Below are 27210 nucleotides of genomic sequence, written 5' to 3'. Positions count from 1 at the left end.
GGGGGGGTTCGTCAGTAACAGTGATGAAGTGTTTCACACAGCCGATCGTCTTTAAAGGAATCGCACGCTGTTTTTTTTCCCTCCTCACATCAGTGAACATAAATCTTCACATGCACATTCGTCTTTGTCTCTCCCTCTAAACCCCCCCACTGCCCATTCTCTATATTTTTATGAGGAGCATATGGAAAGCTTCTATGGGGACTGCTTCATCACAGCTCAGCTAAACACTCACGCTGTTCTTGTGACAGCTCTGATTGTTGGGTCAAACCGGAGCAAAAACATTATGGCGATTAACGGTAGTGAGGGTGTGGTCACTCATCATCATCATCATCAGTATTGTAATCTTTCATTCAGAGTCATACGTATTCCACTTGTATTCATTGATTAGCTCTCAGGATTCTGTGGCATTCCAAGCTGCTATAGGGAGTTCTTTTTTCATCACCTGAATATTTTCTTCATTCTGTCTCCAAAATGCTAATGAATATTTTTAGACCAAGCCTCTTGAGAGCTGCAGGTAGCTACTGGGGAGTTTCACTGTCTCCCCTCAGTGACACCCAAATCTCAAAATACGTACAGTGTGTACAGTATGTTAAAATAGAACATCATTTGTAGGTAAGCATACTAGACGTCAGTGTAGTATTTACTTCAGTTGTATGCAAATTAGGGTATTATGATTAGAATCACTAAGCACTTTATTCTGGAACAGCTAGTCCATAACAGGCTAACATGCGCATACACTTTCACACTAGGGTTTATTTCGCATAGCTAGTTTATCTATGTGCATGTTTTTAGGGATGGGGAGAACAAGTAAACCTGCCCAGAGAAAGTAATCCAAGCTAAATGTCCAAATTATTGGTGATCATATTGGCCTTGCACCTTCAGGAGTTTCCTCCGGTTTCCACCCTCAGTCCAAATACAGGTATTAGGCTCGCAGGAGGTGATCTTATATCCGCTCCATTTGATGCTTATTCTTTAATACTTTCTCAGGATCCTTATGATGAAAAAGCATACAATGATACAGTGACTGAGCAGAATAAATAATAACAGCTGGAAAAAATTAAGCACATGCATACAGTAAAGTGCAAAAGAAAAAGAAAGAAAAAATCGGTAAAATGTAGTAACCTGCACAAAATTAAGGAAATATTTGGCATTAATATTCTTTAGCTTTAAAAACATTATTTACTAAAAATTAGGCGAATACAGTACTTAGTGAAGATTAGTTTTACAGCCCCAGCAATGCAGATAATCATCTATTAAAAAAGAAAGAAAGAAAGAAAGAAAGAAAGAAAGAAAGAAAGAAAGAAAAAGAAAGAAAGAAATTAGAATTCTACATATTATTAGAAAGTGCCTCATTGAAACATGTGGGTTGGAATAAGTGCTGTGCTGGTACATGCTACACTCACTAGTCATAAAGTAATACAGTAACTTTGAAAGACTTCTCTAATCTTTAAAAATAAAAAAAAATTAAAAAAAACTTGCACCATATGCAAGCTTGCCATTACATTGGACATTTTCATTATATTAGACCATCCTGCTGTAAAGCACAGATCAAATGGCAGATTGTCAGGTTCAGATACAACCTTATCTTCTATAACAAGAAAGATTGAATTCTCCCCAAGGTCAAGTTTAGGTGCATTCTACCTAAAATTGATGACTCAGTGAATGAGGTGTATGACAGAACAGCATTGCTCTATAAGTAGAACACCATCAGGAAACGACTGCACGATGTGGCAAAGAGCTTGCCTGGATTTATTCATTAAGCTGGATTACTGAACGTGTTGTGTACAGAGATTTGTTTGCATAGTAGTTTGATGAGACTTTATTATTAAAGGTGACATCGTCATCGTTTATGCTCCTAAATATGTGATTTAAAATGACGTTGCAAAACCTTGGGGTTTCTAAAAGTCTGTCTTTTTTTTTTTAAGTGACCTGTTACCCAATTCTCAGTAATGTGATTCAAGATCCTTTGTCCTACTTTCTGTATTTGTCACAGTCTTGCTCTTCCTCTCTCTCTCTCTCTCTCTCACTCTCACTCACTCTCTCTCTCTCTCTCTCTCTCTCTCTCTCTCTCTCTCTCTCTCTCTCTCTCGCGCTCGCTCTCTCTCTCTCTCTCTCTCTCTCTCAGCCATCCAGCACCACCAGGCCCAATGTAGAGGAGGGAATTACCATGTTCTCCACTCTCCTTAATAACAAGCACTTCCTCATCACCTTTGTTCATGCTCTGGAACAGCAGAAGGACTTTGCTGTCCGAGACAGGTAACACTCTCTCCCACTAAAGTCCGAATCACATCAGGGAATATACCATAATAGATGCCGAGGCATTATCTATAGCACTTAGCTGGCATTTTCATCCCTGCTTATTATTCATGTAGTCCATAAAACAGTTCATGGGCTTTGTAATCATGTAATCATTTCATCAAGTGCCTAAATGTCAACTTTGACTTGACACGTTTAGTTTGACTGACAGGAATTTAACAAACTGACAGTGTTTCATTATTCATTTTATTCGAGGATTTCTTATAAATGAATAAAGCATGAATGATAAGCAGCAAAGAGGGACCGGATTGTATTTGACTTATTTTTTTAAAATTCTGCATTAAAAATAGTTTGTGGTAGAGGTCTCTGACTTTTCTTTTGTAATACTGCAATACCCTGTTGCATGCTGGGAGTTTTATTCTGGGGTACATCCGAGACTTCAAGCTGTCTCAGCATTATATTCACATGTAATTAGGAGCTTTGGAATCTGCTGAAAGGGTCTCTAGATTCAACCACATCCCCCAGTTTTATGGGTCGCACACACACACACACACACACACACTCATACATGAGAAAGGAGCATTGTACTGACACAATCCCTGGAGTCGCTTGTGCCTACGCACTCCAGCACATACACCTCTTTCTGTAAGTTTAAGAGCTTCAGCCATTTTTTCCTTCTGTATCAACTGGGAAGCACAGCTGCTTTGTTGTCTAACACAACTGTCTTCTCATTTTTTTTCTTCCTCTCCCTTCTTTCTCTCCTCTACCTTTTGATGTGTGTCCATCTGTCCAGATGTAATCTGGCCTCGCTGCTCACTATCGCCCTCCACGGCAAACTGGAATACTACACCAGCATCATGAAGGAGCTGCTGGTGGATTTGATAGACGCGTCCGCCTCCAAAAACCCGAAGCTGATGCTGCGGCGCACGGAGTCCGTGGTGGAGAAGATGCTCACCAACTGGATGTCCATCTGCATGTACAGCTATCTTAAAGTGAGAGGATGACATAAAAAAACAACTATTAGAAACTATTTAAATTTAGGGGCTTTGAAAAAGCAATTCACATTATGGTCGGCAAAAATAGTTTGTTAGAATCCATTTTGAAAAAAGTTTCAAGTTTGACGTTTAATGTATATCTTGTGCTACAATTGTACACACACAGTAGCCCTTATAAGAAGTTGCTAACGTAAGCAAGCAAATTGTTAACAATGTGGTCACAACATGACATAGTGTGCGATACTGCACAATAACCAGGTGGGTCCAAAATCCCAGCGCTCTATCTTCTCTATATATTTTAAATATTAGGCAAGCTATGAGCACAGCTCTGCATTAAACCACAGCAGTCTCTATTCTGATTGGTCTGTAGGTACTGAACAATATTCCAGAACATCAGTTTTGACTGATACATTGGAAGCTAGACATAATATCCAAGACGAATAATAAACATGTTGATATTTAATAAAGAAAAATGTATCATTGTTTATATGAATCTTTCTCTAAGGAGATATTTATTTAACCTTTATTTAGTCTAGAATCAGTGTTTTTGTTACCGTCTGTAAGTTTTCAGACAAAAGAAAAGCCTTCAGGACAAACAAACTATTTGCTTTCCAGTTTCTGTGTAACGTGAGAAGCTGTGTATTTTTCTAACATTTGGCTGATGACTTTATCCACACTTGAGGCATGATAGAATTGAGCAGTTGAGGGTTAAGGGTTTTTAAGTTCAAAGGCCTAACAGTGGCAGCTTGCTGATTCTGGGATTTGAACTCATGACCTTCCAGTCAGTAGCCCAACACTTCTTTTACCACTTAGTTTTTTATTTAAAGCTTTTAAATAGAAGAAGAGAGACGTAAGAAGAGAAAAGAGACTGTTTCTAGCTGCAATAACATAATGATAAATTGAAAGTAACTGACTTACAATATCTCACAGACATTCTGCAATATTAAATATAATTCATTATTTATTGATAAAATGTGTTCTATAATACATGCTGTGGTATAAGTGGGATGAAACACTACGCTACCTGCAGTTATAGTAAAATAATCAGGGTGGCAACATTTACAAAAAACACCCTGTCATTTATTATTTTTCTATAATAGCACATCCTGACAGGATTTATTACATATTTTATGACCTATTCACTGACAGACGTGTTCATTCGATTCGTTTTCAAATTTCAACACATCTCAGAAGTATAATTGAAACTTTCAAATATTTTTCCACCGTTAAGTATTTAGAATTTTCTCCTATTGTTTTGTTTCAGGAGACGGTCGGTGAGCCTTTCTTCTTGCTGCTGTGTGCGATCAAACAGCAGATTAACAAAGGCTCGATAGACGCCATCACGGGGAAGGCGAGATACACGCTGAACGAAGAGTGGCTCCTGAGAGAGAACATCGAGGCCAAACCGCTGGTGTGTTTCAATACGATATCTGACATGCTGACTGTTCATCTGCCTCACCACATTGTGTCTGATTACGCCGCCTGATCACGAACTTGTCAAGATAGCAGGCCTTAAAGTCATGCCACGTTGTTGTGTAACGATCATAATGAGCTCTAAAAACGTGAAAAGACTTTCAGATGTCACAACACGAGATGAAAGAGGCTTGATCAGCAAATCCACAACGTTCCTTAAGGCACATCAATTGTAGCTTTATCATGAATGTTGCTGAAAGACATGGCAACCTTGGCTCAACATTAAAGCTAAGTGCTGCTAATGTAATGACAGCCTTAAAACCTTTTTTTAGGCTTTTGTTTTTTAAGACGCTCATTACAATAATTGCACAACAACATAAGATAACTTGAGGCTAGCTGACTGTGTGGATTTGAAAAATATACATTATTCAATCTTCTACATGATTGTAAAACAATTTTTTAGATTTTTTTTTGTTGATGTTGTTGTTGTTAGAAAATCTAATTTGTGTGTTGCAGAACATTAATGTGTCATTCCAAGGCTTTGGGATGGACTCAGTGAGTGTGCGTGTGATGAACACAGACACCATCTGTCAGGTGAAGGAGAAGATATTAGAGACTTTCTATAAGAATCTGCCTTACTCCCAGTGGCCTCGAGAGGAGGACGTCGAATTAGGTAGGAATTTCTTTTATTTTTTTTTAAGTTTTAAATAAATCCATCAAGATATTAAGACATTCAAGTAATAAATACAGTAAATTAATAGTAGGCCGTGATGCCAAATTCTAGTGTACTTTATAAAGTATAAATACTATAAGTAATACTTAAAGACGTAAACGTAGGAAGTATTGCATAAGTCTTCACCCCCTTGAACCTTTAAACAATTTAAAGTGTTACAACCTGAAACTGAAATTAATTTAATTGGGATTTTAAGTCATGAATGTATACTGTACAAATTAGCCCATAATATTAATGTGGACAAGGTACAGGGGGTGAATACTTAATCAAGGTAGTGTATAGTGATAATATGATATAAGATTAGAGTAATAGGGTTATTCCAGACAACAAATGAGCCCATGCTTAACATTTCCATCTGGCCCGCATACGGCTGTGGAATGACAATGATTAATTCATCGCAGTCTACCCACAACACAACAAACTAACCCTGATGATGCCGTGCCATATTTTTGTACAGAATTTACAATTGGGTCACTTTTGGCCTAGAATGAAAATGTCGCACAGGCTTTATATATACGGTTGCTTTGCATTTGGGACGTTTTCCACCCAGATTTAAAATGTCGAGCAAACTTTAACCGGTCCTGATTACAGCTGGCCCACTTTTGGCACACGACACACTTGCTATTGACCTTTAATCTGGTCTAAATCAGATGAAGTCTGGGATGTTAGGATTGTTGATGTTTCAAATTAGGATTAGAGTTAACAGAATTAGACTGTACAGTTAGGATTAAGCGTTCGATGATGATTCGACTTCCTCTTTCAATCTCCAGAGTGGTTTCCCGGTGGAGGTTTCAGCAGCCGAATACTTCAGGATCTGGATAACACTTCTATAATGGAGGATGGCAGGAAGAAGCTAAACACTGTGTTTCATTACCAGGTGCGTGTCCTTTTCCCTTCCCTTCCCCCTCAAAATCCCTTTTTTCTTAAACTGTGTCCCAGCATGAGGCAAGACAAAAAGGACCACAGGGGGAAAGGGAACGAGACGGAATGTGTGCAAACAGTCATGACCCTTCCACTCTTACCAGTGTGACTGTTTAGCTTGAGAGGTGCCACTGGGAATGAGCTGTGAAATGTGTGTGTGTGCATGTGGGTGTGTGTATTTGTGTGTGGTGTGTGTGTGTGCGTGCGTGGTGTGCATCTATGCCTGTAGCAAAGCCTACAGTCTCGGCTCAGTGAAAAGGCTGCCTAACTCATTACACAGTTTGTAAACTTCTTTGACTTAATGAGTGCTTTTGCTCCTCTTGAGTGCAGTACGATACCTTTGACCCTCCTGAACTCTGACCTTTACTCTCTTGCTCCTTACAGATCCCTGAGGGGGCATCTCTGGCCATGAGCATGAAAGACAAGAGAGAGAACACACTGGGCAGAGGTAATGACCATGACTCGCTGTGTGTGTGTGTGTGTGTGCGTGAGGCCCTGTTGGATGCACTGGATGCGCTCTGCTGACTCACATATTAAATTTTCCTTTACCTGCTTTTACAGACAGAGATCTGTCTCTTATTCATGCTACATTACGCATGGCTGCCAGGATGGGAATCATCATGCAACTCACAATTCAATTCAAATTCAATTTCCATTCACTGTTCCACGATGCGATTATAAAACAACTCCTTATGCAAACTGATGCATCTAGATTATTTCGTTCTATAGCCTACATTTTTATTCTCCCTCAGCATAACAACTTATTGCTTTTAAAACATATTTTTCAGCCATCATGAAGAACGTTCGAGTCAATGTATCTTAATTATGGCTGTCAGAACTAATTTCAGTCTTTCAATACTCTTTCATCGTATCTATAGTGATCTGTGATGGGACTCTTTTAACCGTCTCTTGTATTTAAAAACATATCATTAGATGGTTTGAGTATACTTAAAAAGGCATATCATGAATTTGGACTTTTTCTGAATGACTATTAAATGAATTAAAATGTCTTGTCAATGTGTAGGAAAATCATGAGTACAAACGGATAAAACATTATAACTGAACTTTTGGTGATAGAAATAGAATCATAGAAAATATCCTTGTTTGAAACCAAATACATCAGAATTTTCTGCATAATTTCTAGAATCAGTGTTTTTGTTAGTTGTAGGAGTCACATGAAGCTAATTTCTAAAAATCTACCTTCAATTGAAACAAAAACAAAGTCTTTCAGTCAGATAATAGCAGAGATGGGGGACTCGAGTCATACGACTTGACTCGAGTCAGACTTACAGTAAGTCGCAAATTTGAGACTTGAGACTTGCTTGACAAATATTGAAAAAAGACTTGACTTGACTTTGACTTGACATTCATGACTTGAGACTTGACTCGGACTTCAGTTAAATGATTCAGAGATGGGGACTCGACTTGACTCGAGTCAGACTTAAATCGCAAATTTGAGACTTGAGACTTGCTTGACAAATATTAAAAAAAGACTTGACTTGAAATTGACTTGACATTCATGACTTGAGACTTGTGACTTGCACATGTGTGACTTACTCCCACCTCTGGATAATAGCGATTTTTTTTATCATAGAAACAAATTGTGTAGAAAGTCTGTCTGATATATAAGAGACACTGAAATGAAAGACAGTCAAAGTGATATTATCCTAAAAACAGATGATCAAACTATCTATAAATGTGGACATTTATGAAAGCATGAAAGGCTTAATGACTAAAAATATGTTTATCCAAATGTCAACCTTAATTGCTCATTATTTGGTTTAATGTTATTGTTAAGTTTTTATCAGATATTGGTCTATCAGATTTAGGATGCACAGTGTAATAGAGTCAGACAGCCAGATGTTTTTAAGCTTGCTTTTATTAAACCCCTGACCGGTGATGTCCAATCTAATCTGCTAAGAGCCAGTATATGTAGGTGCAGGTTTTCATTCCAACCAATCCAGAGCTACACCTGATTTCACCTGTTTAATCAGCTGATCTTAGCTTTCAGTAGATTCAGGTATGAGGTGTGGTTTCTGCTTCTGGAATAAGATCCTACATCCACACAAGAACTGATAGAAAATTGGAAATTTATAAAATAGGAAAGTTGGCTTGAGATATTCTTCAGGTTTTTAAGCCATGCGTATTAATTATTTTGTATAGATTTGGGTGTAAATGTTTTCGAACCAAAGCTAAATTAAAACTAATACTTCCTGCCAGACTAAAAAAGTTTCTGCAATGCGAACAGATTTTCTTCGTACTTGCATGTGTATGTTGATCACATATAAATCATCAAGTTTGCTCATGATGCAGCTGATTTGCCTGCAGTGACTCCCACAATAATGAAAAAAAAAGGTAATAACAATAGAGCAGCTGGTACTGTAACAAGTCCTTCCAATAATGCAGCTCAGCCACTGCAGCTCTTATAGAGTGTGAGCTTTGTCCTAACAGAATGGTCTTATTTCTTTTAAGTTCTGGATTTAGAGGTTTACAAAAATTTTAGTTGCCGTCATGCATGCAATTATAATAAATAAGATGTTTAAAACGTAATTCTATTTTCTACTATTTTAGTAATATATAACATAACCATCGAGGTTGAGTCTCTTTACTGTATTCAAACAATTTCATAAGCTTCTGGATGGGAAACAGATTTTCCCAAATTTTTACCAATGTGATACAGGTATGTGCAAGGGCTCTAACGAATGATTTTTGTTCAGTGTGATGAAAGAGGCTCACTGTGTGTAAATGGTGAAATATCGAAGTTGCCTCATGATATATTTTAAATGTATCTGAATGTTCAATGTTTTAAGTAATTAAAATTGGAATGCAATTTGTCAAACCCCTAGCACACACACTAATAAATAAATAGATCACCTTCACGCACACACACACACATAATGAGGGTCAGTACAGTGTGTGTTGCTGTTAGGATGTGTTTGTAAACCGGAGAAACCTAATGTCTTTTGTAATCACAGTGAGGTCCTAAAGCTCATTAAGCTGGCTCCACTACCAATCAGAGTCTCTCCTCTCCTGACCTTGCTAACACACACACACTTACACACATACACACACACACACACACACACACACACACACACACACACACACACACACACACACACACACACACTCACTACTTCTCAGGTTTTCTCTCATTAACCTTTCCCTCAGCCTAGCATGTTGAATTTCTCTCCTTTAATTATTCTGTCATTTCATTTTTTTTTACCTTTGGCTTTTTGTCTGCCATCTGGTTTACTGAGTAATTGTTCACTTTTCTATGCAGCTAAAGACTTGGACACTGAGAAGTATGTTCATTTGGTAAGTGTGTGTTTCTCCTTCATGCACACATCCACCCACCCAATCACGCACACACACACACACACATTTGAGGTCTGTGGATGCTTATGCAAGATTTTCCCCATGTCTGGAGGAATCACAGTGTACGTACAATCTTCAGAGCAATGACACGCAGTGAAAGAGAATGAGACATGCTAGACAATGCATTGGCTAATGTAAGTCTTCTTGAAAATGAAATTCACAAAATTAAACTGACAAAGAATTAGTTGCAGATGTGTTGTCTTTAGGAGAAGAAGAAGAAAAAAAACAGCCTAAAAGTTCTGTTCTTAATCCTTTAATGAAACTACTTTCCTTTCCGTGCATTGCCTTGCATTGAGGTTTAGTGCTCATTAAAGAGCTATAAACATTCAGCACTCCATTAAATCACATTATTCATTGTTATTTGGATCGTTCTTTGGCACACACAATTCATAGCATGCAAGCCACTTTATTGCATATTTTACAATGTTGTGATCGGTGCAGGTTCTGCCCCACGATGAGCTCACAGAGACTAAGAAGTCTCATCGGCACAGTCACAGGAAGAAGGTGTTACCTGAGATTTATTTGACACGCCTCCTCTCCACTAAGGTAAGAGACAAAGACTGAAAGGATACTCACAATCTCAGTAATGAAATATTTACTAAAAGTCTCTATTTGCCTTGGATCTCCAGGGTTGGGGGATTGATTCCCAACTCTTCCCTGTGTGTGGAGTTTGCATGTTCTCCCTGTTTTTCGGAGGTTTCCTCCAGATATTCTGGTTTCCTCTACAGTTCAAAGACAAGCACTGGTGACTGATTGCCATCTCTAAATCATCCGTAGTTGGTGATTGTGCACTGTGATGAGTTGGCACTCCATCCAGGGTGTCTGTTACAAAGCCCTGCCACAACAGACTCCTTATATTAAATGTCCAATAGACATCTGCAAGCCTCACCATATCAACAATTAGACACTTTTCTTTGATAGATCATAAGTTTTTCAAACTCATTTTCATGTGGAAAAAAAAAGAAAGCTGTGAATGAACTGTTACTACAGAAAACGGACCTTCTGACCAATCAGATTTGAGATTTCACCAGAGAAAGTTTACTAGAGTTAAATACATAACACGCTGCTTGTTAATCAGTTGCATCTTTTTGGTTTAATCAAATACGGTCCTTTAAAATTAGGTAAATAAAGAGCAGGCTCTGGGTCACTTTAATCATACGCTTGAACACAACATGCTTGTGTCTGTCACTTAAGGCTAGACCTGTGTGAGTCTTTAATCTACAGGATTAACGGGTTTACTCTCCGACAGCACCTGCTTTTATTAACATGCTCAGTTCCAGTCCCAGTGGGACGTCAGAGCAGCCGGTTAATAAATCATCAAACATGAAGATTTAGGTAGTCAGTATAAGATTAGTTCAAATACTTTTTCTTATTAATTGCCATTCTGTGCCTTTGTGTTTCATCTCTGGCACTAATAATCATTCAACTCTAATAAAGCATAAGCACGTTTTCCAAAACCATTTGTCTGGAGGTGGATTTTAAAATTCCGTCATCATACTGTCTTGAGATATCATTTCTATTTTAAAGCTCCCAACACTACATATGGAGAAGTGATAAATCCTAGAAATGGAGCGTTCCAGATAACATAAAGCAGAAGACTTTGCCAGATTCATATTTATATTCACATCATCAGTCAGTGTATTGTATCCGCATAACACAGTCAGTTGTAAAATGCATTTCACTGCATGTGCACTTTGTATATGACGAATACATTTTCACTTACTCATTTTCTACCGCTTATCCGAACTACCTCGGGTCACGGGGGGAGCCTGTGCTCAGGCGTCATCGGGCATCAAGGCAGGATACACCCTGGATGGAGTGCCAACCCATCGCAGGGCACACACACTCTCTCATTCACTCACGCAATCACACACTAGGGACAATTTTCCAGAGATGCCAATCAACCTACCATGCATGTCTTTGGACCGGGGGAGGAAACCGGAGTTCCCAGAGGAAACCCCCGAGGCACGGGGAGAACATGCAAACTCCACACACACAAGGTGGAGGCGGGAATCGAACCCCCAACCCTGGAGGTGTGAAGCAAACGTACTAACCACTAAGCCACCGTGCCCCCCAACAAATACATTTGATTTTGAATTTAAGTTACAGCCCAAAATTACCGTTTACAGGGAACGCTCCAGAAGTTCCTGGATGACCTCTTCCAAGCCGTGCTCAGCATCCCGCCCGAGAAGCCGCCACTAGCCGTGAAGTACTTCTTCGACTTTCTAGAAGAGCAGGCTGACAAACGGGGAATCACAGACCCGGACACACTGCACATCTGGAAGACAAACAGGTACAGAGACATCATATTTTTTGTTATATGTTTGCTGGAATGTACATCTTCATGGTTTGGGTTTTCACCGCACGATATTTTGAAGTAATCATCCTGACCAAACCTGCACACCAGAGATCACATGGATCAGCTCAAACATCACCATAATCCACTGCTTGAAATAAATCATCCCCCGACTCTCACCCACACCAAAATGTTCTCTGAATAATTCAATTCAAATTTATTTGTATAGCACTTTTAACAATTGACATTGTCTCAAAGCAGCTTTACAGAACATAAACATAAAACAAAAGGTTAATATAAAGAAAAATATAACGATTAATATAATACAAAAATTCAAGATTAATATTAGATAGACTTAATGTGTTTGTATTTATCCCCAATGAGCAAGTCTGAAGTGAGTCAGGTGGCAAGGAAAAACTCCCTTGGATGGTAAAGGAAGAAACCTTGAGAGGAACCAGACTCAAAGGGGAACCCATCCTCATTCGGATGACACTGGAGGGTGTGACATATACTGTACAGTCTGACATATGTTGTATTGATGAGGAGGTTTTTGTCCTCAAAGACCACATGGAGATGGCATCTCTGAATGAGATCTCCGCACCCGACCTGCACCCGAACGTCGCATTAAAATTATACTAATTCTTAGTTTTCGGCATGATGATATGGTCAATGGATAGTTCTTTAACAGCACATTTCGTGCAGTTAGAGCGATCTGCACATAGCATAATATGCTGGACAGATGCTGCTTTTAAATGAACATTTATTTATTTATTTATTTATTTCGATATCGGCTATTAGCCCCATATTTTCAAAATTGGGGATATTGTACTGCAAATTTCCAAAATACATAAAGTGACAATTAAGAACGTTTTTTCCCCCAATAACTCGTTGCTTATAGGCTACAGAACACACCATATATTTATAACCCTACAACAAAAATGGTTTCAATTTGGCATAAATGCCAAATATGTTAATGACCCTTATCTTATTTGGCAAAAACAGAATAGCATCAACTGTGTTGGGATTCTAAAACACGGCCTACTGCACTAAATGAGCGTTCGCTCGCACCGCTACAGCCGTGGGAATCGATCTTGTTTCTCACAGAACAAAAGCAAATTTTCCTCTGATATTTAGAGTATGTATTTAATATTTGCATCATTAATGACATGTGCCTATCTCATCCACCCGCGACCCACCCGAAATATTGTCATATTTTCTTACCTGACCCGCCCAACCTGCGGATTATCCACAGTGCCCACGGATATACTGTAACTGCGATCCCCGAATCACTACTACATACACCCACTCGATCTGTAATGTCATTTTTTAATGCCATATTCCCCAGCGAATGCCAGTACGGCCTTCTGTTTTTCAGCCTGCCGTATTTGTGCCAACGTTCTCTCTGCACCATGAGATATTTTCCAGCCAAATATTTCTATGTGCATATTTCTTTTTTTTTTAGACATAGGCTTAAATTACTGTCCAAACTAAAATCCCTTTATCTTTTCCAATTTATTTGTTTAGCAGCATATGAATGATCATATTTCTTTTCAGCATTGCTTGAGGTTACTTAGGAACTTGCACTCACCTGAGGACAAATCTCAGTGTGTATAAATTACAATATGCCAGTAGACACAATCACATTTACGACTTCACTCTAAATTCATTTCGTGCTCCACTGATGATGCTCATAAGCATTGATACAGACTGACGTCCTCATTTGTTACAATTCTTCATCGGATATCATCATCGTCGTCATCATCGTATCTATATAGTCTGTATATTTCTGTGGCTGTGTCATGTTCTCAGTGAGTTAAGCGAGTTTCTGGATGCTGAGTTCACGCTGGCTGATTATTTTGTTGGCCAAACAACATTAGCTGTGTGGAAATTAGCTATGGGGATCAATTCTCAAGGGCTAGACATGATTGTGTTAAGCGCATTTCAAAAGACTCTAAAGGCTATTAAGAACGTGACTGGGAGAAACAAATTGGTGTGGAGATGAAAGTTTTGGCTCCCTGGTGACACTAAAATGTGTTTTAATTGGTAATTCTGATGGCATGAATTCTCTCTCTCTCTCTCTCTCTCTCTCTCTCTCTCTCTCTCTCTCTCTCTCTCTCCTCTCTCTCTCTCTCTCTCTGTATCTCAATTTTATTTTTTTACTCTCTCTTTCCATCCTCCTGTTTCTTTCTCTCATCTCTTCTCCCTCCCCCTTTATTGTGCCCCCCTCTCTGTCCCTTGCTGTCTTTTGGTCTCTGTCACTTTGTCGCTTGTTACTTCCCCTTTTTCTTCCCTCTTTTTTCCTCTCTCCATCTTTGTGTCTTTGTCACTTTGTTCCTCTCTACCTTCCACTTTTCATCTCTCACTGTGTGTCTCTCATCTCCTCCTCTCTATTTTTTTTTTCTTCATCTGTCTCTCTTAGTTTGCCTCTCCGTTTCTGGGTGAACATCCTGAAGAATCCACAGTTTGTGTTTGACATTGACAAGACGGATCACATGGACGCGTGTTTGTCCGTCATAGCTCAGGCTTTTATTGACGCATGCTCCATCTCTGACCTACAGCTTGGGAAGGTAAGGACACACACACACACACACACACACACACACACACACACACACACACAATCCACCAGTAAACTCATCTGGAATCCATTTTGGAAATATCATCAACACACAAAAGAAACGTCTGATCCTACACCTGGGTAAAGTTAGCATTCGATATCTCTGTTAACATCTCCTCTCAACTCTTTCAGTGATTCTCTTGTGTAAGTATGAGTGCGTGTGTGTGGTTAAGTACACTTCTAACCCCTCATATTTTAAGTAACCCTTTCACTCTTTTACCCTTGAAATAAACTCCTTGATCTTCCTGCATTTGTCAGTCTCTAGAGCCGCAGAGCCCTTCATCTTCCTCTTTCAACACACTCCTAAAATTTCACTCAGGAAAATATGGAATACATACATATACATGTATAATACAGACACACTCAAACACACAAAAGTACAAATGCATGGACTTTTATTCCCCACCAAGACATAAAAAAATGCCCAAACACACACACACACACACATACACACACACACACGCATGCAACTTCTTTTATCTTCTGCTTTCTTGGTGATTTGGTCAGTGATAGTGAGGTATGTAGATTAGATGAATCTGTGTTTGTGTGTTCATGAGAAATGCAGGCAGGAGCCAAAAAAGAAAGACGGATGCCAAGGGTCAGAGGGCCATCAGACAGATGAAGTGCACATAGGAAGTGAACTGTAAGAGAGGAAAAGAGTGTGACACACACAGAGAAGAGAAAGAGGAAGAAAGTGAGAGGCGTTAGATATACTGATAGAAGAGTTGTAATGTATTTCCAGACAATTGCACATTGATTACTCTTTCATGGATTCATTCTGCTTTAATTATCTGACTCAACTGTAATTATCCTGCTGTTTATCAGCATAAACGCATCGAAATTGTGTAACACACCGAACGATGCACTTTGTTCGTGTGAAGGCGGTTAGCATACAGTCCGTCTATAAGGAGGAGTGCTTGCCTACGGAGTTCACATCATTTAATGAAGGGCTTGAAGAAGGCACAGGGTCAGAGCTGGAACATATGGAATGAGAGGCACAACAATCTACACACTCACACTTTTACTTTTTCCAAGTTTGATAAATTACACTTCAGTACAGACTGAACAAATAGTACATAAATACCAACACATGACCTAAGACCTGTTTATCACACACCACACGTATGCATTTCCTTAATCAACTAAGACCAACTTTACCTGACATACTTTACCCTAAAGACCATCATTGCAGCAGTAAAACGTTTTTAACATAATCCTTGGTACCTTTTTTGCATTGAGATTAACAGCTGTTATGTTCTTCCACCAAGTAGAACTTCTTCACCATTAATGTCACAGGTTTAAGCCACTTTCTATAAGTTTATTCCAGTCCTCTAATTTGATTGGACAAGCTTGTTGATATTAAAAGTCAATGATATTCAATATATCAGTGCTTGTACATTTCACTGTTTCTATCACGCCACTGGTCTGTGTAAAATTCACTACATGCAATTCCAGATATTTAAACTGTCAGTCAGCGTTGGCATGGCAACATGTATTAGGCCAAACATTTGGCCAGATTGTGCGTGAAATGTCAGTTATTCTGTAATCATTTTCTTTTTATACAACTGTCTGTTGTGGTACTGCGGGAGAATCGCAGCCGTGTTGATATTTTGATTATATCATCACTCTTGGTCATGTGATATTGCTTAAGCATAGCACGCTAGTAAAAGCAAAAAACCTATACTTCTCAATACAGAATCAATATTTATATTAGTTTACATTAAATGTGCTTGTTTTTTTATATCGTACATTATCCTTTCTATTGTAACAACATTACAGGGATTTCTATAGCAGACGCTGTGCATAAACAAATTACAAACTGAATCGTAATCATTGTTACTGTGAAGTGAAGTTTTCTGTGATGCAATGTTTATTAAGAACTTAAAGGAGAAATTGGAGGGAAAGCTATAACTTTTTCCAACAAGTTTTCAAAATGTTTTGTCTGCAGTTTCCCAATAACATAAGCTATGATTTTTTGTCTTATTTAAAAAAAAGTAAATAAATAAATAAATAATAGATGTTGGTGAGGGGACAGTTTATTGCCGCTATAACATAAATAACTCATCTCAGAGACGCTACACAACAAGAAATGGAACCAACAACAAAGATCAAATTCAAATGTTCAGCATTTTTGCTGTGGTATAAAGGAATAAGACAAATTTACTGTGTGACTCTACCCCATCGATTATTTCCTACAGTACGCCCTGTTAAGAAACCTTGCTTTCTAAAAGTAGACCAACTAAGCTTACTTGACAAAATATTTCGAGGAGACGCTCCTAAAAAATGTTTAATTTCTTCACCTGGACTGATTCAACTTTGTTCTGTTGTACAGGGATTTTTTTCCAAATTAATCTCATTACACCGAAGATTCATGAACCACTGCACATTTTTCATGTTCTCTGCTCCTAACACACCTGCACCAAGTTATCATCATCCTACAGCCTGGACTCAAGCGTGTGCAGAAGTGGAACAGAATAAAAAATGTCCCACATTAGAGTCCCTGAGGAGGAACCTGGGAAACCTGTGCACTACACAACACTGCTCAGCATTAATCTTTTCCCACTTTTCCAGTTACATTACATTATGGTCTGGAGAACTGCACAGGAAACACAACACATTCAATTTAAAAAAAACAGACATGTCATTCATTATTATTGTTTTTTTTGGTTGACAGGACTCTCCCACCAATAAGCTGTTGTATGCTAAAGAGATCCCGGAGTACAAGAAGAGGGTTCAGTCCTATTACAAGCAGATCCAAGAGATGGCGCCGCTCAGCGAGCAGGAGATGAACGCGCATTTAGCCGAGGAGTCGCGCGTGAGTTCCTGAACACTTTCTACACATTTTCCTGTTGGTAATATAACTGGATAAAAAAAATCCATAGGAGGAAGATGCTACCAGAGAGTAGCCTTCATTGTTAATGACAATAAGATTCCATAGCAACATTTTTGAGCAGAATTTACCTTAAATTTTAGCTGCAACATTATAAAAAAAATTTAGGTCTGGAAACTAAAAACCTCATTATATTTCTCAGATATAAAGATATAAAATGATGGGTATCATGATACAGCAGTGATAAATGACCATCAATATTATTTGTTTATGGAAAAATGCAAGGCTACACACTTACAGACACTTTATTAGGAACACCTACTCATTCATGCAGTTATCTAATCAACTAATTATGTGATAGCAGTGCAATGTATAAAAAAATGCAGGAATAGTGTGAGCTCGGTGATTTTGACATCATGTGGCATGATTATTGGTGGCAGACAGGCTGGTTTGAGTATTTCTATAACTGCTGATTTACTGGAATTTTCACACATAACAGTCTTCAGAGTTTACTCACAATGATGCAATAAGGAAAAAACATCCAATAAGTGAAGGTTCTAGAGACTGAAACCTCTGATTGATGAGAGAGGACAACTGAGAATAACCGGTCAGATGCGAGCTGAAAGAAAGGTGACAGTAATACAGAGAATTCAGCACAAAAATCAGTACAATTGTGCAGAAGATCACGTCAGGTTCCAATTCTGTCAGCCACCAATAGAAAGCTGAAGCTGCAGTGAGCACAGATTCACAGAAACTAGACAGATGAAAAAATGGAAAAATGGAAAATCAACTTCTGCTGAGGGACAGGTGGCAGAATTTGGCACCAACAGAATGAATCCATGGAGCCAACCTGCTTTTCAGGCTGGTGGAGGTGGTGTAATGATGTGGGGAATGTTTTCAAATGTCACTTGAATGCCACAGATTATTTAGGTATTGTTGGTGATCATGTGATAAATTGTAGCTATCATCACTTTATAGCCACAATTTACTATCTTCTAATGGCTACATTAAGCATGATAATACACCATGTCACACGGAGCAAAAGTCATCTCAATCTGCTCCCATGAACATTGGAGTTCAACAGATCTGAATCCCAAACCTTTGGGATGTGATAGAACAGGAGATTGACAGCATTAATGTTCACCTAAAAAAAAGTGTGTGATGTAATTATGTCAACATGGACCAGAAACTTAAAGGAAAGGTTCCAACATCCTGTTGCTGAAATCTACAAAACAGGCTAAAAAAAAGTTGTTGTCCAAATTTAGCTAATATACTTTGACACTTCTGTATTAATAAATCGTAAATATACAGTTTTTCATCAGAATGATGTGGAACTGTATCCAAACTTTCTGCAATGAAGAATGAATGTTACTAGTAAAAGTTTCTTCAGACAAGTGAATCAAGTTATGTAGCATAGTGAATTGTAAATATGACATATTATTTCTGTTGTATTATGTATACTGTTCTATGCTATACTATTATGTATACTGTTCTATGCTAAATGCAAAAAATGGATTAGCAGTACGACACATTCTCAGTCATGTGACTTTTCGCTGGATTCAGATAATGTTTTTTTTTTATTTGTGAATGAATCTAATTAACACATTTGTCTGTGATTAACAGAAATACCGGAACGAGTTCAACACCAACCTGGCCCTGACCGAGATCTACAAATATGCCAAAAGATACCGGACTCAGGTAAGGAGTTCTAACTTGTCTTCATGTGCTGTAATGGAGTTACAGTCAGTGAGTAAGATTCAGACAGAGTACACTTCTATACAACTCTTCTAACAAGCTTATGCACGCATGCTTACACACATACCTCCCATATGCTTGATAAGAGTGGCCTTTTCCCATCCCACCTGCAGTATATCATCTGAATGACTGTGTGTGTGTGTTTGTGTGTGTGAGTGAGTGTGCGTGTGCGTCCTGGCACCCTGACGCTAATCCCCGGGGCTGTTTTAATACCCATTCTTCAGCCTCAGCATGTTGGAGCGGCGCAGTGAAAAACATGGCTGATTGCAGGCGTGTGTGATTGAGCTCATTCTCTACACGCATAATGCTAAGTGAATGGCTCTGCTGGACATGAAAGACTAACTGCATGGGGGTTTAGAAAACAGCAGCTTAGCTGGATCTGCCAAGCATTGTGAGGGCGTGCGATGTCTGTGACGCGCTGCGTGTGTGTAAAGTGGACAAATTGTTTGCACTTTCTCTTTTCTCTCGCCACATTTCCGGATGATGAAGTGGAGTTGTAAAGCTAGGTGAAGGTCAAGAGTGCAGAAATCGTATGAAACGTTTGAAAACTGGATGCACTTTTGTTCATAGGCGCTTCTTTAACTAGACCATGTTTTTCAGAAATTTGTGTTTACATTGAGCAGATGCTTTAAACCAGATGACAAACAAGTGAGGCGGAATCCAGTGTATACAGCATTTAGCTGAGCTGTTAAAGATTACACTTCAGTGTTGCCAAGTATTGTCGAGGGAAAGTAGCTAATGCTTTCTCAAAAACTCCCTAAATTACATCATAAACTAATTTACATTTTAATTTTGATGACCATTTTCTGACCAAATGTATTACGAGAAAAAGTCGGAAAATAAATGGAGGAAAATGCTTTTGGAAGGAAAAATGTTTTCTTGCTGTTATTAATTATTAATTATTCAATTCAAAAATATAATGTTTATTGCTTTAGGTCATCATAAAGAGTTTCAAATGTTCAAAACAATGCTAATTTTGATTGGATGTTGTGAATAATGATGATGGTTGGCAGTTAGGAACCATGGAGATCAGTGACTGGTTGTGAAGGACAGGGGTGTTTAGTGATTGGAACAACGGTTATCAGTGATTGAATGTTGGGAATAACAGTGATTAATTATGTTGGCTTTTGTAGAAGCCAACATTCTGTTTTCCAATTTAAGCTTAGACAAAAATTTATCAAGAGTAACTCCTCCTAGAGCTTGCGAGCCATATGCACCAAATTCGGATATGTTGTAGACCCTGGTCTGAAGTTGGTTGCTATTACTTTTCTAAGCGATCTGAGTACCGGTACTTCTGGTACCGGGTCTCAAATTGGCCTTTTTTCCTATAGACTCCCATTATAAAATTTGGAGGTTTATAACTCGGCGAGCTTTCGAACTATCTACACCAAACTCGGCCAGCTCCTTTAGGGTGATACTCTGAACAAACTTTTAAATTGGTATACCGACTGGCCTTTCGATTGTCCCACAGCCCCAAAATATGCAAAATCAAAAATTAGCACAACATGGACATGTAACATATCAAAACACTCAGCCCAATGAGGGAAACTTCCTCAAGAGTATTCAGATGATGTCACATGCTCCACTTGCCTCCAAATGTTTTGGCACCCTAGCTTCTGTCCACTTGCTTCTAAAAGTAAAACTGTCCCTTATGTCCACTCGCCTCCATAAAGCACCGGCCTTTGCGAATACTTGCTTCATCAAAGCCAACATCAAAGTTTGTCACGACAAACTTTACAGATCTAGTTGGATGTTGAGAACATTTGTGATCAGTATTTGGAAAGTGAAAACAATTGTGATCATTGATTGGATGTTCAGAACATCTGTGATTATTGATTGGATGTTGAGAACATTGGTGATAATTGATTGGATCTTGAGAACATTGGTGATAATTGCACATTGAGAATATTTGTGATCAGTATTTGAATATTAAAAACAATACTGATCATTGATTGGACGTTAAGAACATGGTAGTCAGTTGATGCCAGTTGGTGAGTTGAGTAAGTCTCTTAACTTGTATACTCAGTATCTGGGACATGAGCTGGTGGGAAGTACAGTCATTAACAGCTGCTCAGTCATTAGATTTTTGACTGAGCTCAGAGATTAAATGTTCTTGCTTAATAAAACATAGTTAATGACAGAATTCTAACTACTGTACTGAGCTACAACAAACATTAGAATATACAAATAAATATGTATTTATCTGAAATATATACGTTTCTCCTTGTGACAGGTGGTGACCGCTTTGGACTCGAACCCGACTGCTAGACGCACTCAGCTGCAGCTGAAGTTTGAGCAGGTCATCGCCCTTGTGGAGGATAACATTTACGAGTGCTGCAGCGAAGCCTGAACTCCAGCCAATCCAAATGCATCCTCCACAGGTCCTGAGCCTATGAAAACACTGCCTGTACACCGCTACAATACATTCCGGTGATCAAACCTAAACCGAGGGTTGATCCAAAAAAAAGAAAAGAGAAAAAAAAAAAAGGATGGACACATAAACTGAATCAAAACAAAAACATTTTGTTGCCAATTCTTCTATCTATGACTGAGAGCTTTTTTTTTAATTGATATGCAATCCAAAAACACATTATGCCTGTTAACAAGACGGGGACTGATGGGATTTCACTTGACGTCGTGTTGGGAGGCCGTTTAAATGTGGACTTATGGAACCAGGAGTTCCTGTGGTTACTTCACGCACTGACCCCGCTCTGGGGAAGAGCCAATGATGCACTGGACTGTACAGTAAAAAAATTTCCATAGCAATATTTATAGCTTTGTGTATGATTTTTATAGCATAATAATTTCAATGTGAGAGAAAATGGGGAAAGTCCTCCTAACTTGCGCTGTGTAAAGGTTACCGTTCCTTCAAGCTGTCTTGATCAAAATCTGGTGTGTTTTAAATTTATTTCCTTGTGCCTAGTCTTTGAGGGATGAGTCAGAATGAAAACATCAGATTTGGTGGCTTGTAGAATGTAACCTTGGTGGCGAAGGTTTTTAACAAATCAATCCGTGTCCATGTGATTTAAAGTTTATGGACATAAAGATGAAGCTGCAGGCTGTTTTAAAGGATTTAGAAAGTTGTTGAATGCAAGGTTTAGATTGAGTCTAAACCATAATAGAACTAAGAACTATTATGATTAATTGTGTTGGATAATCTGCCTGATGTTTAATGTGTCACTTTCATGGAAAAAGAGGGACATTTTATCAAATAAACCTATGACCTTGAGTACGCATTCTGTCATTACGTTGAAAACACAAATGTTGTATTAATTAGTATTTCTCAGTACACACACATTTCCCTATTCAAACCATCAGATTAGACTTAATGTGGAAATATTCGCAGTGTATTAATGCCGGGAACACAAAAATGGACAAAACAGCTTTCTTCTCCTTAATTTTATTATTTCACATTGCACGACAATTCACACGATAATGCTCACATCCTAACACTTCCAGTAACAACGAACCGCATGAACCAAACACAAATAGAATCCCAAAGGTTGAACGTGACATCCCTGATACTGTGCCTCCAGATGTTTTTCATGACTCACATCTGTCTGGTGTTCTTCCCCATTCATCGCATCATTCACTCGTCACACACCACAACACGCAGTGAGTAATGGATTAAAAGCAGGGCCTCACTATAAAAGTTCATGCTAAAAGCATAAACTACAGATGTATGTAATAACTTTTTAATAAGCGTAATGAATGACTACGTTATGGGGGGGGGTGAATAATAATGAAAACAAATGAAAAGTATCAAAGCTCTGCTGAACATGTTCCCATTAAAAGCTACATTAGATGACATGTCATGCTCCAGTGTGCATATTACAACAGCACAACAGGATTCCATTAACAAACTGTATAGAAGTAACTGATATCAGGAGACTAACCATAAACGTAAAGAGGAGAACTGACAATCAGCCTTTTAAAGGTCGTACAGGTGGCTACTTCACTGATGGTGTTCAGTCGAGAGGGTCAGTGGTCACAGGTTCAGGCAGGGGCTACCTGGCTTGACGTGACCACAGAGGTCTGGGTCTTCGCAGAGGACGTGGTGCTGGTCTCATCTTCATCAAGCGGGTTCTTTCCACAGCACAGGGTGACCATCATGTAGTTCCTGAACTATAAAATGGAATATAATAGCACTAGTATTATAAGAAAAAAGGTGGAAAAACATGATGAAATGTTAATTGCTAACTAATGAATGCATGAATTAGCGCCATATTTATTCTTATTCTTTGTGGTGTCTGAAGCATGAAGCAAATGCACTTGATTGTCTACCCTACACATGCACAGCTTATTGAGTCATGTGTTTGATATGTACTTCCAGAAAAAAAAAAGTTGGTGGTTATGAATTACTAATATAGTCATGTGAGCCTGATCATAAGTTCACCAGAAAACCTAAAGGACAGCGTAAACAAGTGGAATGACTTTTGTTGCTCCAGTTTTCGCTTCTCTCGCCTGACTCATTATAATATTTTTAGATTATTATAGAGCGGTTTTACATTATGTGTAGTGGCCTGTGAAAATCCTGTGGTCAAATTTGAACATTTTCTACTTCTACTCCTATAACCTACGTTACTCATGGAAAACAACATCACTGACTAATGTTAAACTTCTACTGTAAGTATAAAATTGGAAATGTCTCAAATGTCCATGTCCAAGATCAGCGAGGTAATAAATCACTCATTCAAATAGTGAGTTCTGTTTTACTAACTGTATTTGTATTAGTTCATTTAAACATTTTAACTTTGTCCACTGTCTTCAGTACAGACTGCGTAAGAGCTCTTCTGTGTTATGATGATTTGTGTTTTGGCATTTCAACAACTGCTATCTGATCACTCTTATGTCTTCACTGTAACACACCTAACACTGCTATCTAACACTTTAATCACAATGTGATGTTCCTTGCGTGAGAAAATTACACCTATCAAAGTAAGCTGAGGGTAGACATTAGCCTAAATAAAAAAGACTACTTTATTGTTTTGGTCAAAAGAATTTCTGTCTTCATAAAATACATAAATATAAAACATAATTAGTTAATACTGTGGTAGTCACACATCAGCTATAGACTATAGAAATGCATTAAAAACCCATTCTTTTCGATTCAAACGTGTAAACAGACTACTATGAACATCTTCCAAATCACTGGATTGTTCATTATAGCTACATTAAGCTAGAATCCTTTTTTACCAGATGTTCTCCAGATAAGTACCAGATACATTATCTATATACACAAGTACCAAAATGATACACAAAGAAGTAGTTTGACACTGAAATGTTGTGTATACTCTCAGAAATAAGAGTAGTAAGTAGTACCTTTTCCTTGCCACTGAATAAAAGAACGTTCCTTCAAGACTCTTTGCACCGTTAGCCTATCTCTATAAGCAGTAATCTAAACACAAATTCTAGTGCCTGTACAGGAACACTATGAGAACATAAAGGCAATCTTAGGGAAAAGTAAAAGTAAAAAGAACACTGTTCCAATCAAACTTCCTGCTTGTGCTGTCGTACCTGTCTATTGAGGAAGATGTAAATGACGGGGTTGTAAAAGGCCGAACTCTTGGCGAAGAAAGCTGGCACGGTCATGAAAACGGGTCCGAACTCAGAGCCTTGGTTGGCGAATATGTACCATGCAACGCTGGCATACGGCAACCAGCATACCAGGAATGCAATCACCATAACGACCACAATTCGGGTGACCTCTTTCTCTGCCCTCTGAGTGCTCTCCGACTCCTGCTGCTGAGCTGCAGCCTGGCAAAACAGCGCATAGTGGGACCTGAGCAGCATTCACTATGGACTGAATGGTTTTAATTTGTGGTTCCTGGTGATAGCTTAGATGAGGATAGATATATTGATAGACAGACAAATAATTGATTCGTCTCATAATCACAAGAGCCTTGTTGTTGTAGTTTAACTATGCACAAATGTGTGGCTAAAATGTGTGTCTATCAATATGGGACCTTGCAATCAGAAGGATGTGTGTGTGTGTATGTGTGTGTGTGTGTGAGTGTGTGAGTGTGTGAGTGTGTGAGTGTGTGAGTGATTGATTCTCACCGCGCGAACAGTGCAGAGAAGGCGGCTGTAGCAGAAGAAGATGATCAGGAGCGGAATGGAAAAATGGAGGATGAACATGTAGATGACAAATGATATGTTGTTGTATTCAGGCTTTGGGGTGTAGTAATCTATTCCACATGAACACTGCATCCCTTCTGGAATATACCTGCATGAGCAAAAGTACACACAGACACAGAAAGGTTTCTGAATGCAAAACACAAAACACAGCGCATAATGCAAGAAACGATTTTTACGATTAAACTATTTATTTACGATTTTATTTACGATTAAACTATTATTATGATGCTCTTAACATACTGATCACATTATATTAAGGGGAATCAACTCAAATTTCTAAGGTTTCAGTCTTTTAAAAGGACAATGTTCCCCTTTCTGAATTAATGTCTCATGGAAATGTAGCTAGTTTTTGGGTCTTTAGCTGAATAATCAATATAAATGCATGTAATAGGACTGGATAAGCAGCAAAACAGGATGTGTAACAAAAGCCAAGTCAGTTCATGTAGAGTTCGTGAACTATGATGAAATAACTTTCATACCTGGACCAACCAAACAGAGGTGGGCCGGCACAGGTGAGGGCCATGATCCAAGTGAAGCCAACTCCAATGATGGCGTGTTTATCTCCGAAACGAAATGAGGACACCGGCTTACACACCACAATGTAGCGCTCAATAGCCAAAACTACCAAGGACCACAGGCCAATCTCTCCTATTGAAGAAAAAAAAAAATATGTCTTAATATAAACTTAAATATGTAGAAGCTTGCAGTACTACATTTTACTCTATAGGTAATCCATATGCTTTTACATAAGATAATACCTTCAAAAAACTCTTTATTAAAATTAAACATAATATTTGACACCATACATTGACTCAAACCCAACTAGTGTATACTTCTCACAATTAACTCACCTCCCATGGTGGCGAAAAAGCCCTCAATATTGCACCCAGTTACACCCAGGACAAAATAGCCATGCAGGGCAGTGAAGAAAGTGACCGTGAAGCCTCCGAAGACCATGAACAAACCGGCAACAGCCAGGTTCAGAAGAATGTAGTTAAGCGGTGTGCGGAGTTTCTTGTGTTTCACTGTGATGTAAAGCGTGAGGAAGTTGATCGGGAAGGCCGTGATCATGAGGAAAAGCATGTAGGCGGCTAGCAGAGAATACTTCCACGGCTCAGCGAGGTAGTACTGAGGCTCCTCAAAAGGGCTCCGCACCAAGCCTGTCTTGTTAGACATCGGCACATAGAAGTTTGGACCCTCCGTCCCGTTCATGATGACTGCAACAACTCAAAACAAAAACAGACGGAAAACAAAAACAGACAAAAATAGCAAACAAGAAAAAAAAAATCCTTGAATTGTAGATAATGTGGAGAAAGGGTCAGTTGTTAAGAACAAGTAATCAACTCCACAGGACACTCAGCAGCTCTCTTATATGCCGCCCTCCTGAGGGATTAACCTCACTGAAAGTGGGAGATTAGTGTAATTTGGTAAAATAGGCCGCAAGGTCAGAAAGAAAGTGACTAATCCTTAAGATACACTCAAGGACAGAAGACAGAGTTTGAAGATTTGCTTATATTCTTCTACATTTTGTTCTTTCTGTCATTATTATTATTATTTTTTTTCCACCAAATATTCAGAGCAAATAAATAACTACACATTTTCCATTCTAGGCCTACTACAATTATAAAATTACAAAATTCTGAATTTCTTAAATAACTAACATTAAGCATATGTATATTTTTAAAAAACATTTATTGAAAAAATGTTTTAAATTATGAAAATATTACAGTAACTATATAAAAAAAAACATTCTTGGTACCACAATAAAATATATGGAATATTATAGTTTCTTCTTATTTTTCTTCTTCTTCTTCTTCTTCTTCTTCTTCTTCTTATTATTATTATTATTATTATTATTATTATTATTATTATTGTCTA

At 38.4% G+C, this 27210-nt stretch overlaps 2 protein-coding genes across 2 annotated transcripts in view; one reads left to right on the top strand and one right to left on the bottom strand.

Annotated features, from left to right (window-relative positions):
* The window catches only part of plxnd1 (plexin D1), an 88471-nt gene extending 66048 nt beyond the window's left edge, over positions 1 to 22423 (top strand). The window contains exons 24-36 of the mRNA XM_060881890.1: positions 2126 to 2256; positions 3050 to 3248; positions 4516 to 4662; positions 5181 to 5337; positions 6168 to 6274; positions 6703 to 6766; positions 9602 to 9636; positions 10138 to 10242; positions 11826 to 11989; positions 14412 to 14559; positions 17284 to 17424; positions 19063 to 19137; positions 21428 to 22423. Coding sequence (XP_060737873.1) covers positions 2126 to 2256; positions 3050 to 3248; positions 4516 to 4662; positions 5181 to 5337; positions 6168 to 6274; positions 6703 to 6766; positions 9602 to 9636; positions 10138 to 10242; positions 11826 to 11989; positions 14412 to 14559; positions 17284 to 17424; positions 19063 to 19137; positions 21428 to 21544 — 1590 coding nt within the window. The 3' untranslated portion in view covers positions 21545 to 22423. The remainder of the gene's footprint in view (positions 1 to 2125; positions 2257 to 3049; positions 3249 to 4515; positions 4663 to 5180; positions 5338 to 6167; positions 6275 to 6702; positions 6767 to 9601; positions 9637 to 10137; positions 10243 to 11825; positions 11990 to 14411; positions 14560 to 17283; positions 17425 to 19062; positions 19138 to 21427) is intronic.
* Positions 22424 to 22578: 155 nt separating this feature from the next.
* On the bottom strand, positions 22579 to 27124 carry LOC132853876 (rhodopsin-like). The gene is made up of 5 exons (XM_060881899.1): positions 26184 to 27124; positions 25812 to 25980; positions 25255 to 25420; positions 24712 to 24951; positions 22579 to 23319 (listed from the first exon to the last, which is right to left on the bottom strand). Exons 1-5 carry the CDS (start codon positions 26542 to 26544, stop codon positions 23191 to 23193), a joined length of 1065 nt encoding a protein of 354 aa, XP_060737882.1. The 5' UTR covers positions 26545 to 27124; the 3' UTR covers positions 22579 to 23190.
* Between the last annotated feature and the right edge of the window lie 86 nt (positions 27125 to 27210).

The sequence above is a fragment of the Tachysurus vachellii genome, chromosome 11 (genome assembly GCF_030014155.1).
Source record: "Tachysurus vachellii isolate PV-2020 chromosome 11, HZAU_Pvac_v1, whole genome shotgun sequence".
Classification (NCBI taxonomy): Eukaryota; Metazoa; Chordata; class Actinopteri; order Siluriformes; family Bagridae; genus Tachysurus; species Tachysurus vachellii.
Note: the sequence above shows the minus strand (reverse complement) of the source record. Positions and strands in the feature narration are given on the sequence as shown.

Coding starts and splice junctions, on each gene's coding strand:
- LOC132853876 (XM_060881899.1), bottom strand. CDS start 26,544: ATGAACGGGACGGAGGGTCCAAACTTCTATGTGCCGATGTCTAACAAG. Junction 25,981..26,183: donor CTTTTTCGCCACCATGGGAG/GTGAGTTAATTG, acceptor TTTCTTCAATAG/GAGAGATTGGCCTGTGGTCC. Junction 24,952..25,254: donor TTCTCTGCACTGTTCGCGCG/GTGAGAATCAAT, acceptor CTGTTTTGCCAG/GCTGCAGCTCAGCAGCAGGA.